The sequence below is a fragment of the Dromiciops gliroides genome, chromosome 5 (assembly GCF_019393635.1).
Source record: "Dromiciops gliroides isolate mDroGli1 chromosome 5, mDroGli1.pri, whole genome shotgun sequence".
Taxonomy (NCBI): Eukaryota; Metazoa; Chordata; class Mammalia; order Microbiotheria; family Microbiotheriidae; genus Dromiciops; species Dromiciops gliroides.
In genome coordinates, this window is record NC_057865.1 from 5,572,035 (window position 1) to 5,588,929 (window position 16,895).

A 16,895-nucleotide genomic window follows, 5' to 3' on the forward strand; every position below is an offset into this window, starting at 1 on the left:
GTGCCCACGGTGTGCCTGCCACCGCCACTGGGCGCTGGGACTACAGGGACCCAAAAGGGACAGCCACCAGCCAGGGCAGGGGGGCAGTGTCAAGTGTCACCACGCCCGGCCTCCTTCATCCCTCCCAGTCAGGTTAGGACCCTAGTCGGAGGACTGGGACTTAGGGGGAAAGGGAGCTGAGGGCTGCTACAGAAAAGGGAAACTACCAGGATTGCTCGGTTGCCTAGGCCTGGTTCCTGTTTTCGATCTCAGCACACACCTGGAGCCCAGGGCGGGGCCTCTCCGGAGACAAATTCCCAGGAGGAGCCCCACTGTGTGTGTTTGGGGGGGGCACTCCTTCATAGCCCAGGCCGGCCCGTGGGAGCTACGGACGGAGGAGGCCAGGGAGGCCGGTTTATCACAGTTATCACAGCCTTTCGCTTCACTGATTCAGCCGGGATCACACGCACAAACACACAAGAGTCTCGGGAAGGGAGGTTGTCCTTAGGTGAGGGGGCGGGCAACTCTCCGGGAAGGGGCGGGGGTCAGTGGCTTGGCCCCACCCCTCCTGGCCGAATTAGAGTGTAGAAAGGGGGCAGCCCCGCCCCTGGGCCCCTGGCTCCCTATAAACCTGGGCGCGGCAAACACTCCGCACACTTGGGCTCTCCTCCTGCGCCCCAGTCCGTCCCGTCTTGGCCCATCCCCTGGGAGAAAGCTCTGAGCCTCCGAGGGTCAGCCCCAGCCCCGCGGTTCGCCCCCTGTGTGTGCTGCACCGCTCTCCCACTCTGTCCCCGCGGCCCCCCACCCTCCGATCATGGCTCCGCAGCCCCTGTACCACAAAGAATTCGCCCAGGCTGGCCTCCAGCCGGGCCTGCAAGTGTGGCGCATCGAGAAGATGGAGCTGGTGCCAGTGCCCCCCGAGCAGCACGGCAGCTTCTACATCGGGGACGCCTATCTGGTGCTCTGCACTCGCCAGGGGCCTCGTAACGGCTTCTCCTACCGCCTGCACTTCTGGCTCGGTAGGGATGGGAGTGAGGGAGTCGAGGGTGGGGGACGTGGGGGGACGTGGAGGGTATGGAGGGTATGGAGGGGCGGTGCCGCCCCGAGGGCCGGGCAGGGGCTGCGGAGGGCAGCTCGACTACACTGAGACCTGGGAGTCCTCTTCCCACCGAATTTCGCTTTGCCAACCCGGGGGGAAGGTCAGGGGATGGTTTGTGTACCAGCAGCTGAGAGGGCCGGCTCGGTCGCTGTCATTACCGCCCCCTCGAGCCTTCGGGAAGGGACTGGGGCGCAGGTGCGGGAGGTGAGCGCCAGCCGCTCTTCCCGGCCACGGTGCAGGATGAGGCAGAGTACCCCGGCTCCTGCGGATCTCCCACAGAGAGCTGGGAGGGGCCAGGTTTTCTGGATGATGAAACTGGCTCCCAGTGGGCCCAGATCGGCCCAAGATCAGAGGCTTGTTGGTTCCAGAAGGGAATTTAGAGCCCAACCCCCTCCAACTACAAAGGAGGAAACTGAGGCTCGGGAAGGGTCACACAGGCCTTCAGCGAGTGGGAGAGCTGGGATGTCCGGCTCTCTGACTGTGCGGCCAGTGCCCTGTCCTCGGTCCGCTCTGCTTTCTCTCCTGGCTCTTTTCAAGGCTCAGCCCGGGAGCCACCTCCTGTGGGAAGCTTTCCCTGACCCTCCTCCGGCTGTTCATTCATCCTGTGTTTCCTTGGAGATTCGCCTATTTTAATCCCCTTAGTCTGCATCTTCCCCCACCCCCTGCCCCGCCCAGCCTGGCACCTGCAGGAGTTTAAGGAAAGGTATTGACTTGTCGGCGTTTGGACTTTACAGCGTGGAAGCTGTGTGACCTTGGGACAGTCCCTTCCCCTCTGCGAACCTTCATGTCTTCATCTGGTGAGGGGCGGGCTCTGATATTTATCTGATACCTGCTCGGGGCTGGTGGCCAAAAATCTGTCGCTGGAGTGCTAGACGACAGTGGTTCTGAAGCCCTAAGAGCAGGTCGGGCTTTCCCCCAGTCCTTCATCTTCCTCATCTCACCCTTCTTTCATTGGATGGTAGAGCTGGTGGGACCAGAGCAGCCCCTTCATTTTACCTATGAGGACCTAAATGGGAGCCCTAATGGGGAAGGGACTTGTCCAAGGTCATACAGGTAGTTAGCAGAGCTGGGACTCAAACCCATAACCAGGGCTTCCCCCACTGGACTTCATTGCTCCCCCTTCACTCCCTTTCCCCCAATCCCTGTGGTCCTGCTGAGTGGTCCTCTCTTGAGGATGATCCCAGATGCCATATATAGGTGGGAGCCCAGCCTGAGTCTGAAAAGTGTGAGTGCTCCTTGAAGGGAGGGAACAAGCATTTAATAAGCACCTACCACACTTTACAAATATTATCTCATTTGATCCTCACAACAATGTACGTGCTATTGTCATGCCTACTTTACAGTTGAGGAGAGTGAGGCAAACAGAAGTTAAGTGACTTGCCCAGGGTCACATAGCAGCTACTAAGTGTCTGAGGACCTGGGCTCAAGCCCTCACTCTGATACTTGCTACTTGTGTGACTGGGCAAGTCACAACCTAGCTGGGCCTCAGTTTCCTGATCTGTAAAATGGAAGGGGGTTAGATCAGAGGTATCCAACACTTGTGGCCAGCAATACCCCCAAGAGCTACTGCACCAGATTAAAATGTAATCGGGAAATGTTTGGCAAAATAAATCAAATGATAATAGAACAGAGATAATGTCTGAAACAGGGCTGTCTAAGCCACAGCATCTTGCAAACAATCCTAATGTGTGTGTCCATTTCTATTGAAGTCTGATACCACTGAGCTCAATGATCCCTAGACCCGTCCAGCTCAGGCCATGATATGACAGGAAGCTTTTCCTGGATTTTACTTATTTCCAGTTTCTAGATTTGTTAACAATCTACTTTACAAAGCCTGGAGGCTTCTCTGATAAGGACCGAGGCCAGAGACTCATCCTTGCCATGATCTCAGGAATGTCTTAATTGATTTTTAAAACCAGCTATTGTGTGGGGACCCTTTGGGTGGGGATGCACCCAAAGCATTTCCGTGTCCTTAAGAGCAAAGTCTTGTATTTCTAACTGACCAGGAAGTGGACCAGCAGGTTAAAGGAAGAAAAGTAATTGGGACAAGGGGGAGGGACCTGGCCTACAAAACAGCCCTTCTCCAAGGCTGGCCTGAGCCCTCTGGGCTGCTCTTACAGACCTGCTCATTGTGACTGTGTGTCCTTCCTTGGATCATCGTGTCTGGCGTCCAGGAGCTGGCCAGCACAGGCCAAACAGAGTTTTCCCCAGCTCAGTTTCTTTAGAAGGTGTGGTTGTTTATCTTCCAGCTGAGAAAACGGAGGGCTCAGAAAGTCACTTGAGCTCACACATCGGAGCTGCCAACAGCAGCATCTTTGGCCTCTTGTAGCTGAATTCTTTGCCCTCCTCCTGAGGAGGGTTCAGAACCAGCACAAACTGATTCTTTGTTGGTTGTACCAAGGGCAAAAACTCCACCTGGCCAGAGGAGGTTCGTTTTGTGATAAGAAGGAAGAGAGGAGCAGGAAAGTCTTTCTTCTAATGATTTCCATGGCAAGCCACATTTGAAAACTTATTTTTCATTGTAGTTACTCAAAAGAGGTTTTTAATAGCTACCCTGTGGTGCATTGAGATCTGTTCTGAATCTGGAGCCCAGGTGACCTGGGTTCGAATTCCTCCACTCCCACCAACAGAAGGATTGTGGGCAAATCCCTTAATCTCTCTGAGCTAGTTTCCTCATCTGCAAAGCAGAAGTAAAATTCTGTGAAGTACATAATTTTCCAGGGTTAATTAATTAAGGGGCCTCTTGGGTAGGGATGGTGCAGCCTCCCAAAAAATGGAAGAGAAAGATGGTATCCCAGCAAAAACAAAATAACTCTTAGAGCCATCAGCTCTCCTGTTTACTTAGGAAAAAATGAAAACCCAACCAGTTTCTACTTTGAAATCTTCCCCCAAAGCTTGGGTACATGTCTGACTATGCCCAGCTTTACTCTTCTCCATCATAGATTCTAAGTTGGAAGCCCTTAAGTTGCTGCACCCAGGAGGCGTGTTAATAGAGCACTGAACCCTAGTTCATTCCAGCATCAGACATTCACTAACTGGGATACTCTGGGAAGGCCACTTAGTTTTAGTTTCTTCATCTGCAAAGTATGGATAACAACAGCACCAACTTCCTTTGTTGTGAGGATCAAATGAGATAGTGTTTGTAAAGCATTTTGTAAATCTTAAAATTTGATAAAAATTCTAGTTATAATTATGATTATTATCCACTATTAATCATCCCCTTCTGTGGGGCACTTATAGACATTTAATAAATAGGTAGTGCAGTACTTAGAGTGCTCAGCCTGGAGTCAGGAAGAGCTGAGTTCAAATCCAGCTTCAGACATTTCCTAGTTGTATGACCCTGGGCAAGTCACTTAACCCTGTTTGCCTCGGCAGACCACTCTAGGGTCTGCAGAGAAAACTCCAAATGGAGTCATGAAGAACAGGACATGACTAAACAAGAACGGCTACAACAAATCTCAATGGATTGCCAGAGGAAACTCTGAGTGGGGGGAAAGAAGCCAGAGTTATGATGATCTTGGAGAATCCATTGCTCCAAGGAGAAGCCAAGACTTGGTGTTCTTGCACATGAGCTGTACTTCGGCATCTGTGGGGGTGCTGGGTATTTCCAGGAGATAACATAAGCTCCCCAAGGGGAAGGTGTTTCCTTCACTGTCTCTGTATCCCCAGTCCTGGGGCAGTGCCCAATAAGGGCTTAAGTTTGTTGGGTTTGGAAAGTGCCATGGCCCAGTTGATCTGGGAGCTCACCCCGTCTAGACCGAAGCCTTGTTGGTGCATTCTCCTTCTGTGCTCCCTGGGCACATGCCTCCAGGAATCCTTTCTGGGCTTCCCCCTCCCCCATTTGTGTGGGTAATGCTGGCCAGCATTTACTGAAGGGAAGAGGGATTCTTGACTTTTACTTTGCAAACCTCCTCATTGCTGTCCCCAGGTCTGGAATGTCCTTCCTCCTCCTGAGTGTCCCAGGCTTCCTCTGAACTTCAGCTGAAATCCCAGCTTCTGCAAGAGCTCTCTCCAGGTCTCCTCCTGCCCCGCTCCCTCCCCACTTCCCCTTGGCTGGTGATAACCTTCCATCTACGCTGTGGAGATTTTCCATTTACATGGTTATTGGCCACTGGAAATCAAGCTTTTGAACGCAGGGGCTGCCTTCACTTTTTTTCCTTATCCTCAGGGCTTAGCCTAGTGCCTGGTGTGCCTAGCAAGCACTTAATAAGTGCTGGGGGCATTGATCCACTTTCCCTTTTAAGGCTTGTATAGTCTGGTGGGAAAGGTCCTTTAAATAGGCTCACTTTACAAATGAAGAAACTGAGGACCAGAGAGGTTAAGCAATTTTCCCAGGAGGGCACAGCTAGCATCAGCAGCCAGATTGAATCCCAAATCCAAGGCTTTCTGCTTGCTGGGGATCTGTAAGGATGTAACCAAAAAATAACAACATGGAGTTGTTGGCATGAGTCACTCACCAAGAACCATCTGTCAATCATTGGGTGGGGAGGTTAGGGGGTGGGACTCAATGGAGCTGAGTTGGTCAGTTTGTGGCTTCTCTTCCTAATAAGCATAAAGACCAGAAATAGAAGCTTTGCGGGGGAGGTCAGGTCTCAACATCGATGAGGTGGTGGGGGGGACAGACAAACTGACCTGGACCCTCAAGCAGTAGGACTCCAGGAGTCCCCCGGGGTGAGGGAAATTCTTGGCTGGCTGGCCAGGTGGAGGGCTCTGACTCCCCTTGAAGGCTCTGGGCAGGAATCCTTGGGTCTAGAGCCAAGTCAAGAGGTAGAATGAAAGATCTGAATCGGGGAGGGATGAGAGTTGAAAGTTAATGGTGATTTGCTGGCAAAAGAACACTGAAAAAGGGGGACCTTGATTCAAATTCTGGCTCTGCCCATTACCATCCATTTGAACTTAGGCAAGAAGTGGGGTAAGGGTGTTGGATCTAGTCATGGTAGGAACACCACTTTCCACAGATGAACCTGTGGTCCTAACTCACCCTAAATGAGGAATATTAGGCTGGTGAGATTAAAAGATTGAACAAGTGAATATGTTTAAAGAAATGTGGGCTGGTTTGTCTTTTGCTTTCATACATACAGAGATAAGATTGGGGAACAAAGATGTGCCTTAGAGATCCTGCATCTGCACTGACATTTAATAACAGTGTATCCTTGAGCAAGTATTTCTTTCCTTGGCTCTCAGTTTCTTCATCTCTAAAATGGGAGGGTAGGCGTAATAACCTCTGAGGACCCTTCCAGCTCCATCCAGCTCTACTAAGTATGAGGGGCTTTATTTTCAAATACTGAGCATTCTCTTGGCCATGAGAGCCTGTGGGAGGCCCTTTGTGTTGCTGGCCATGCACCCACTCTCTCCTCTGACCATTGGACCACCCTTCTGCAGAGGCTCTCAGGTACAAGCCCCTCTTGATGCAGAGAAGGCCCAGAGAAGATCCTCAGATCATGGAGCTGGAGTTAGAAGAGCCCTCTGAGGCCACCTAATCTAGCCATCCATCTAGCCATCTGTCTTTACTGATTAGAGAATGGAGGCCTGGGGCAGCTGAGGGTGGGGCTGGGGGGAGGGGTCACTTAGGGCTTCAGGAATACCCTGGTAAGGAACTTTCAGGGCTGGGATTTGAACCCCTCACCCAGAGTGGAGGATGGTGGCAACTTAAACATTTTGGAAAAAAAAGAACCAAACCAAACCAAACCCAGTAATCACCAGCATGGCTAGGGCCCACTGCAGTACCCTCCTGTCTCACAAGGTGTCTGTCCATGTTGACATACTCTTGAGCCTGGTTAGAAGCCCACTCTAAAAGGACCTGAGCCTGGCTATCGTGTGTGGTTCTATAAACTGCCTTCAAAGACCAGCAGAAATCCTGAGGACAGACACTGAGAATCTCAGATCTGGATCCCATTGAATTGATGCCATCTCGTGGCCTCTTATTTTAGGGAAGGAATGCACTCAAGATGAGAGTGGAGCAGCTGCCATCTTCACCATGCAAATGGATGACTATCTTGGTGGGAAGCCCGTGCAGAGCCGAGAAATGCAAGGCTATGAGACCACTGACTTTGTCGGCTATTTCAAAGGAGGGATGACATACAAGGTGAGCCCCCTCCCCAAAGCACAAGCTTCCTAGCTTTCTTCCACCCCAAGTGTGCGGCCTGATTCCCAGTCTGACCTTGGAGGAGAGCTCAGAGGCCAGTAGGGAGCTAAGTGCTCGGCACTCGACATCCAGCTGCTCATCAGGGTCTCTAAAAAAGAGTGTACGGAACCCTTTTATCCCTTTACATTTCTTGGGATTGTTGAAACCCTACAGCCCCGAGGAAATATGTGGGACACTAAGTGTGAGGTTTTATCTGAGCTCTCCTGTGAGTGTCTTATTTTAGTCTCAAAAGATTTGATGAGTTGGAAAACTTGATCATGATTGAAGGTTTTCTCAGTCTTTTTTTGTGTTGGGGCAATGGGGGTTAAGTGACTTACCCAGGGTCACACAGCTAGTAAATGTCAAGTGTCTGAGGGTGGATTTGAACTCAGGTCCTCCCGAATCCAGCACCTGTGCTTTATCCACTGTGCCACCTAGCTGCCCTAGGTCTTCTCGGTCTTAAGAAGCCACAGCATGAGCCAGGCCTCACAGAAGACCTTCTGATCCCTCTGGGACCCAGAACTCATGTTGTCCATTTGTAGAGTCCTTTTGGTTCCTATGTTCGTGACAACTGTCAAGGTCATCATCTCCTGGATCAGCACCAATTGCCTTCAATTTTGCCTTCCTTCCCATCATTCCTAGATAAGGAAAGCCTTGAATAGTGCATCAGGGTCTTGGCTTCTTGATGCAAAGATGGAAGGGACCTTATGAAATCAGAGACAGTTATCTTCCCTTTATACTTCCCTGTGTCTGCCCCTGAAATCATGCTTCCCTCACATGGACCAAATGCACCCAGTGAGTCTGAGCTGTGTGGTATCCTGCTGTTGTCCTACCCTGCTCAGAATCTGCTTGAAGACAATCCAGCTTTGCTCTGCCTTGAGGTCTGTGCCTTAGTCAGCAGCATGAAAGCCCTCCAAGAAGGGGAAACTCCATAGATAGAGGCTTCTGACAAGAACTCAGACCATACCCTGTTACTCAGGCATGATCAGACGCTGAGCAGGCAACAGTATCTGCAACCACAGCTGGACTTGATAGGAAATGCTTTCATGGAGATAAGGGAGCACTAAAAACATCCAAGCTCATGAAACCATTTGCTCTTTCTCTTTCTACCCCACGTGGTGAGTTCTTAGTTTAAAAACAAATAGCTAGCATGCACAGCGACCCCAGAACTTCTAAACTGATGCTAAATACTTGGCAGATCCTCTCAAATGTTTGAGCAGAATTTCTTCTGAGACTGAGAATCAGCCTAGGCTGAGTAGCCTAGCTGGATGCTATAGGGAGGGATTATGGAGGGTGGTGAGTGGTAATAAGCTAAGCGTACTCTAGTGGAACAAAGTCACCCGGGAAATGTTGGAGCACCAAATGTGAGGATTTAAACATGCAGGCAATATGAACCCTTCTATACTCAGGTACCCCTGATGGGACAAGGCAATAAGTAAAATGCCTTATTCCTTTTTCCTCATGAGAGAAAAGATGCTTGTAAAAAAGACTGGGGAGGGCAAGCCTTTCTTTGCTGCCCTTTCATTGCTGGTGCATGCTTCCCCATCCTGCCTTCAGGGTGATATTTGTGCATTTGCTCCTTGCCTGGGAGCTCGGACCTCACCTGGGTGGATGACTGGGATTTGGTTGCCTGTGGCCTGACTCAGGTTACCAGGTGAACTGCATTTGGCAAGAGAAGAGCTGTCAACCTCTTGACTCTTTGTGGTCTTTCTGTTGACACTGAATCCTTAAAGAGAAGAAGCAGGAAGGAAAGACTTACATCTCAGAGCCAAGCAAGGGCTTGGTTTGCCAAGGAGTTTCATCCCAGTCAGAAATGGAGTTTTCATACTCCCTATTGTTGCTGCAGCTCTTTCATTGGTTCCCTAAGACCTCTTTGTTTTATCCAACTGGGTGATTAACCTTTTTTTTAATCTGTTACTTTTTTGTTTTTACACATGAGGTAACATGTAAAGTGCTTTGCCAAACTGAGAGGACTGCAGAAATGCTGGTTCTTGTTGTTTCTTGTTACATAACACTCATTTCCCAGTGTACCTCCCTACCTCCATTGGACCTTGCCATGAAATATAGAAAAAAACAACTGTTGAACAAAATCATTGACCGAGTTGATTAGAATAGTCTGAGAAGGCGAAGACCAATAAGAGCAGGGCCAGGGCTATGCAAAGCTAGAAAAGAAAGGAAGGAAGGAAACAGACATTTATGAAGCACTTTGATGTGCCAGGCACTGTGATCAGTGCTTTACAAGCATCGTGTCATCTGATCCTCACAGCAATCCTAGGAGGTTCAGGTACTATTATCCCCATGATGAGGAGAATGAGGCAGACAGGTTGAGTGACTTGCCCAGGATCACACAGCTAGTATGCATCTGAGTTTGGATTTGAACTCAGGTTCAAAGAGAAGAGTAGCCTAAAGAAGAAGATAATCAATGATTATAATAGCTAGAATTTAAACAGTGGTTTGCATATAATATCTCTGTTTATCCTCCCAGTTACCTACCTGTGAGGTAGATGCTATTGTTATCTCCCCTTTTATAGATGAAGAAACTGAGACTCAATGAGATTTACTGACTTGCCTAGGGTCATACAGCCAGTAAGTTTCTGAGGCAGGATTTAAATTCAGAGCTTCTTGGATCTCAGACCAGCACTCTATTTGTTGCGCGCACACACACACACACACACACACACACACACACACACACACACACACACCCTGCCCCCATTGCTGAATGGTGTCAAATGCAACGAAGAGTTGAATGAGGATTGAGAAAAGGTGTTCAGATTTGCCATTTGCAATGTTAGGAGCCAGATCACAAAGGGTTGAGGAGTGAAAGGAAAGGAAGGAGAGACTATGAATGTAGACATTCCCTGTCCATGGTCCTTGATTTCTCTGCCAAAAGAATGAAGGTGTGTGGCATCAACTGTTCTTGTGGGTTGAACTTGGTCACTACAATTAATGGATGTTCAGCTGCTTTTCTGAGGTGTTTTATTTGCATTTTTGAAGTCATTATGCATATCATTTTCCTGGTTCTGCTTTCTTCACTAGGCATCAGGGCATACACATCTTCCCAAGATTCTTGGAATTTTTCATTATTGTCATTACCTCTAGGACAAGAATATCCTATTTATATTTATGTACCCAAACTTGTTCAATGCTTCCCCATTTCCTGGAGATTCCAGTTCTTTGCTGCCATACTATGGATTGTAATACACAATTTGTTATTTTGGGGACCTTCCTCTCTGTTTTGGTCCTCCTTGTGATATAACCAGCAGTGAGATCTCTGAGTCAAAGGACATGGATATTGTAATGTCTTTTATTTCACTATAGTTGAAACTTAATGATGTGTTTTTTCCATGAACTCCTTGGGTTCTTTGTGCTGCCATCTTGGTAGGGAGAAATATCATTGAACCAGTTTTATGACCGCCCATCGTTTTCGGTTTAGGTTGGAGGTGTGGCATCTGGATTCAATCACATCATCACAAATGATCTGACTGCTGAGAGACTATTGCATGTTAAGGGCCGCCGGGTGGTCCGTGCCACAGAGGTCCCCCTCAGCTGGACCAGCTTCAACAAGGGAGACTGCTTCATCATTGATCTTGGAACGGTAAGTTTGTCAATGTGAAGGACTAGGGAAAAAAAAAGTACTGCACAGCTGTCGCCTGAAGGCGACTTTGCTGAGTTGGGAAGACCATCTTTAGATTGGTCACAGAGTGATGCTGTTTGGGCTTAGCAACAGAGAAAGCTTCCTGAGGGCTAAAGGAATTGTGTGATCTGCATGGGGAACTTAGATGAGACCCAACCACAAAATCATGGATCCTGAAAGAGAAAAGGAAAAAAATAATCACCTCAAGTTGGAATTATTCCATTAGCGTGCTGCTGATCAAGTCCCCCTTCAGCCTAACTGACTTTGTGCCAAGGCTTCTGTGAGGGGATGTAAATATATCTTGCATGAAGAATGGGAGAATTAACAAAGAATGCCAACTGTCACCTCAAAGGTTCTCATCTAATGGTTAAACCAATTATTTGGTTGCTCCTGCCAGATGGTCAGAATTAAAAAACATTCCCAACTAATTTCTTTATTGAAATGTCTTCCTCAACTTTATTCATTGAAGTCATGAAAGCCAGAACTAGTGGTTTCCACTGTTTGTTTTTCTTTTCCTGAGTTTGGGTGAAAGCAGAACTTGAACAAAGGTGGTTCCCTGAGCTCTGAGGTCCTTTTCCTAGATATTGAGCACCAGGGTCAGGGCTGCCCTCATTGATAGCCAAGAATGCCAGATGTGGAGGTGGGGGCTCTAGGTCCAAATCCTAGCTGTGCTCTAGGTATGCAAATCTCATTCCTCATGCGGATAATGAGGGGGTTGTTGGGCCAAATGACCTCAGGTCTCTTCTGTCCTCCAAACCTATTTCCACAAACTAACTCTGGCTGTCATTTGGGATAGCATTAGCTGTTGGCAGAGAGGGGCAGGATGAGCTAAATGTTCCTGGAACATTCAGTGATATAGATAATAAAGAATATTGAGGGCAGCTAGGTGACTCAGTGGATAAAGCACCGGCCCTGGATTCAGGAGGACCTGAGTTCAAATCCGGCCTCAGACACTTGACACTTACTAGCTGTGTGACCCTGGGCAAGTCACTTAACCTCCTGAAAAAAAATGAGGGTCCTGAAATGCATGAAATTGAGTATCAAGGATTTCTCTGTTGTCTTCATTATCTCAGCCCCTTCCTTAGCTTCCTCCCCAGTATGTGAAAGATCTCAAACAAGCTGTCTCATGAGACCGGATGGCAGAATAATCTTTGCATCTCATTGAAACTCATTGTTGTCCTACAATCTCTTGCCATCAGCTTTCCTGGCCAGGGTAGGATGACCTCATCACCCCCAGGCCAGTCAGGCCAGTTCCCATGTAGAAAAGACAGGAGTGTCACCTGCCCCTCCTCCCTAATACACACACATCCACACCTCAAAAGGCTGGAAGGTAACATTCTTTTTTGGCTTGGTCTTGGGGTCAATATTTGGTCGAGGTCATTTGTTTGCTTTCCAATCAGCACCATTTATTCATTCATTCACTCACCTAATAAATACTCACTGGCCCAACACTGCGAGTCTATGTGGAGGAGATGGGATGGCTTTATCAGAAGCTTCCAGAACTTTCTATGGACCTCAGGACTCAGAGCTTCTTTGAGTATTAGAGTTGGGATTCAAGTGTCCTGATGACACATGCAGCATTCTTTTTTTTTGGTGAGGCAATTGGGGTTAAGTGACCTGCCCAGGGTCACACAGCTAGTAAGTGTTAAGTGTCTGAGGCTGGATTTGAACTCAGGTCCTCCTGAATCCAGGGCTGGTGCTCTATCTATCCACTGCACCACCCAGCTGCCCCATGCAGCATTCTTTCCACTGTACCAGACCCGATTCTAAATGAGCCTGGGCTGATCCAGCAGACAACTTTCCTGAGTCCATTGACATTCAAGATCTAGAACTTTTGTGAGTGTTGAAAGCAGGATTCAAGCCCAGGTCTCTACGGCTCTTCCATTATGGCCTTCGGATTTCCACAATTAAGAACTGAGTGAGACCAGTAGTTTCTGTGATAGAGATGCTGATTTTAGGCAGAAATGCTGATTAAATTCCACTGAAGGTTTGGAGGATTTCTCATGTTTTGGGTCCCTTTACTGCTCAGAAAAGCTGTCAGCGTTAAGAACCAGACCAGTATCAACCGCTAGCCAAAGTGCTTATGGTTGTCAGCTACAGAAAGGATGACCTTTAAGCCATCAGCTGTTTGGGGTCTGCTGCCTAATACAGAGACTATGCGTGGGGCTCTGAGGGGGGAGGACGACATATGTCCAACCCAAAGACCTGTGTGTGAATCTTGCCTTGGACCCACCCCTCCTAACCAGGTCATGTAAGCATATGATTTCTTCCCTCTGAACCTGAGTTTCTCATTTCTGAAATGAGTTTGTTAATTCCTGAGCTCCTGTTCTCAAAGACTTCTGAAGTACATGAGGCCACCTATGGCCATGGAGCATGTAGTAACTGTTACTCTAGTAATAATATTTCAATTCACACATGTGTGCTAGGTATTATATTAGGGGCCAGATACCAAAGACAAAGGACCAAATGATCCCTGACCTTAAAGAACTTATATTCTCAGATAGGGGCAGGGGCAGGTAACAATATGTACTTAGACAGTTAAATGCAGGCAGCTGGGTGGCACAGTGGATAAAGCACTGGCCCTGAATTCAGGAGGACCTGAGTTCAAATCTGGCCTCAGACACGACACTTACTAGCTGTGTGACCCTGGGCAAGTCATTTAATCCTCATTGCCCTGCCCCCCCCCCCAAAAAAAAATTAAAAGAAAATTAAATGCAAAAGAGACAAAGTTGTTGCTGGAAGATAGGCATCCCAACTCGGGAGGGTTGGGGACAGATAAACTTTCTGAAGGTGATTGTGCTTAAGTTGAGCTTTGAAGGGAAGGAGGAATTCTGTAAAGGCAGAGGTGAGAAAAAAATACTCTCCAGGCCTGGTGAGAAGCCTGTGCTAAGGTCCAGAGATGGGATATGAGATATCAACTATGGGGCAGCAAGCAGGCTACTTTGGCTATAAGGAGACTGTCATGCAATCAACCTGGAAAAGTAGCCTGAAGTCAGCTTATAGAAGAAAGCTTTAAATGCCAAACCTATGATTTGGCAATAGGGAGCCACTGGACCTTCTTGAACTAGGGAGTGACTTAGTCAGACCCGCATTTTAGGAATGTTACTTTGACATCTTTGTGGAAGATGAATTGGAAAGGAGAGAAATGGGGCAAAGAAATTAATTAAGAGGTAGAAGTGAAGGGCTGAGCAAGGCTGGTGGCCATTTGAGTAAGTGTAAGATATATTGGACAGGTAGACTCTACAAGATAATTTTTAGATGATTAGATATGAGGGTGGACGTAGAAGGAAGACTGGAGGATGATCCCAAGCTTGTGTTCTTTGTGATCACAGACCCCCAAATCCAAAATGGTTTGAGAAAGAAATGTATATGGTTGTTTGGTAGAAGAGAGCAAATGGAAAGGGAGTGACTCTTTCCCCAGATCTCGGAAGATTTACAGCATAGAGGTTGTTGACAAAGGTTTCCCATACAGGAACCCAACATGCCAAGTTAAGCAATTTTGCAGAGAGGGTAGCCTGAAAGCAAGGTAGATTGATATAGAAATGAGTAACTGGAACCCAGAGCAGAAGTTTGGGCTGGAGCCCTCAGGAGCTGTGGTCACCCCAAAACAAGAATGCTCTCGGTGGATCCTGGGTCTGGGGGGATCTGAAAGACCCTGGAGCCGTCTCTGGCATTCCTAGAGTTACTGGGATCAGGCACCATTCTGGGTGTGACCAACCTTTAATCCCATAAGGTTGGATTAAAATAGTATAATAAATTATCACAAACAGTATAATAGATAATTTTTTCCTGCACTCACAAACTTGAGTGACTGAAAGGATAGCAGTGCCCTCCATAGTTAGGAAGAGGTCTTGGCAGACAATGATGAGTTCTCTCAAAGACATGTTGAGTTTGAGATGCCATGGGGACATCTGACTTAGATGTCCAACATAGAGTTGTAGATGTAGGACTGGAGCTCAGGAGAGAGGCTAGGGCTGGAACTATAGGCTAGGGGCATCTGTAGAGAGATGCTCATTAAACCCATAGGAGCTGATGAAGTAACCATGTAAGAGGGAGCCTGTGGTGAGAGAAAGGGGCCCAGGATGGTGAAAACCCAAAGATTTACCCACACATAGAGGTTAGGACATAGAGTATACACCAGCAAAGGAGACTGAGAAGAAGTGGTCAGACAGGTGTGGGTAGGTCTAAGAGGAAATAGTGTCAACTATTTAATAGTTGATCATTTCCCCTTCTGGAGTCTTTAGAAACCTCAGAAAAGAGGTGAGCCTCACTTCCCAAAATCCATGCCACTGGGGTTGCAAGCTCTAACAATTCCTAATAACTCACATTGACCTCCAATACCATGCCTGTGATGGACTCTGCTTCTCTTTTCTGAGGACCTGCCTAGCCAGTTGTAGAGGGACTCTTTATCAGCTTAGATGGTAGATGCTTTTTTGGGGGTAGGGGAGACACAGTTCTTTTTTGTTTTGGGGGCAATGGGGGTCAAGTGACTTGCCCAGGGTCACACAGCTAGTAAGTGTCAAGTGTCTGAGGCCGGATTTGAACTCAGGTCCTCCTGAATCCAGGGCCAGTGCTTTATCACTGCACCACCTAGCTGCCCCCAGGGGACACCGAGTTCTTGAGGACTGTTTACTAAGTCCCAGAGTATCAGGCATCTGCATTAGGGTCAAGTGTACCTGTGTTGATGAAGTCACTGGTCTTAGAATTACTACCCTTCATGGAAGGGCAATGATGACCCAGTGCCTCCACCCAATAAGCACAAGATCTTCTGGTGTCCAGAAAGGGTGCCTGGCCCCCTCCTGGGCCCTTCCTGGTGCCCTGTGATTCATCTGTGTTCCAGTGGCCCCAGGGCTGGAAGCAGCACCTGCAGGGGTTGGGGCTGCATTGGCGCCATCCACTCACTTTCCCTGAACCTCTAAATATGGTTGGAATTGTCAGGGGAGGCTTGGAAACTGTTACTGATTCCACGGTTGGGACCTAGAGCCTCAAACAAGCAAAGCGCAAGGTCCCAACTGGTTTCAAGGAGCCAAGAACTTCCAGTCATTGCTTCTCCCTCCTCCCCAAACTCAGCAGATGGCAAATCGTGGTGAGCAGTGAGGAGAAGGGCTTTGGGGCTTGTCACCACGGTGACAGAAAAACACCGACCCTTGGCAGCTAGGTAGCGCAGTGGATAAAGCACTGGCCTTGGATTCAGGAGGACCTGAGTTCAAATCCAGCCTCAGACACTTGACACTTAACTAGCTGTGTGACCCTGGGCAAGTCATTTAACCCTCATTACCCTATAAAAACAAAGGAAAAAAAAAGAAAAACACCGACCCCAAACAAAAGGGAGGAGCAGGCATCCCCATCTTGACGGTGGCATCTCACCATCCCAAGCAACTTGGTGGCCTGGCAGATGGACCACTGGGCCTGGAGTGAGGAAGACATCGGGCAAGTCATGTCCCCGCTGTCTCCCTCAGTTTCCCTTCTGTCAAGTGGGGATATTAACAGCATCTCCCTCCCAGAGTTGTGGGGAACAAATAATTGTAAGTAGTTAGCCCAGTGCTGGGCACAGAGTCAGTGCTATAGGAACACGTGTTCTCTCCCAGCTGAATCTTTCCTATGGAGACACACTGGTCAAGGACAGTGTTCTGTAGGAAGCCTTCCCTGGTTCCCTTCCTTGTCTTAGGGCCCTCCCTCCCCGAACAGCCAACAGGGAGCCAAACAACCTCGTTTTCTTTGATTTGGTGCTTATTCCTTTATACTCACACACACACACACACATGCCCTCATTAAAGTGTTAGTTCCTGGCAAGTATGGACAATTTCCTTCTTTGTCCTTGTATCTCCACACCAGCACAGGCCTCCACACAGTAGGTGCTTTTTCCACCCTTGCTGACTGGTAGGAGACTAGCCTAATTTCCACAGTTCCTTCCCTCCCCAAACCTCTACTAAGGCCCCACTCAGTATAGAGCTGTGGGCTTGGCTCCTGGGAGAGATGGAGGATTCTGGTGAGATACGGTCCCTGGGCTTGAGAACTTCTGGTGAGGCCTGGGGAGTGAGGGAGAATGTGAAGGA

The 16,895-nt window shown here is 48.4% G+C and overlaps 1 protein-coding gene across 1 annotated transcript in view; it reads left to right on the forward strand.

Annotated features, from left to right (window-relative positions):
• The first annotated feature begins 652 nt into the window (after positions 1-652).
• SCIN (scinderin) overlaps positions 653-16,895 on the forward strand; it is a 47,599-nt gene continuing 31,356 nt past the window's right edge. The window contains exons 1-3 of the mRNA XM_043967094.1: positions 653-998; positions 7,009-7,163; positions 10,639-10,800. Coding sequence (XP_043823029.1) covers positions 794-998; positions 7,009-7,163; positions 10,639-10,800 — 522 coding nt within the window. The 5' untranslated portion in view covers positions 653-793. The remainder of the gene's footprint in view (positions 999-7,008; positions 7,164-10,638; positions 10,801-16,895) is intronic.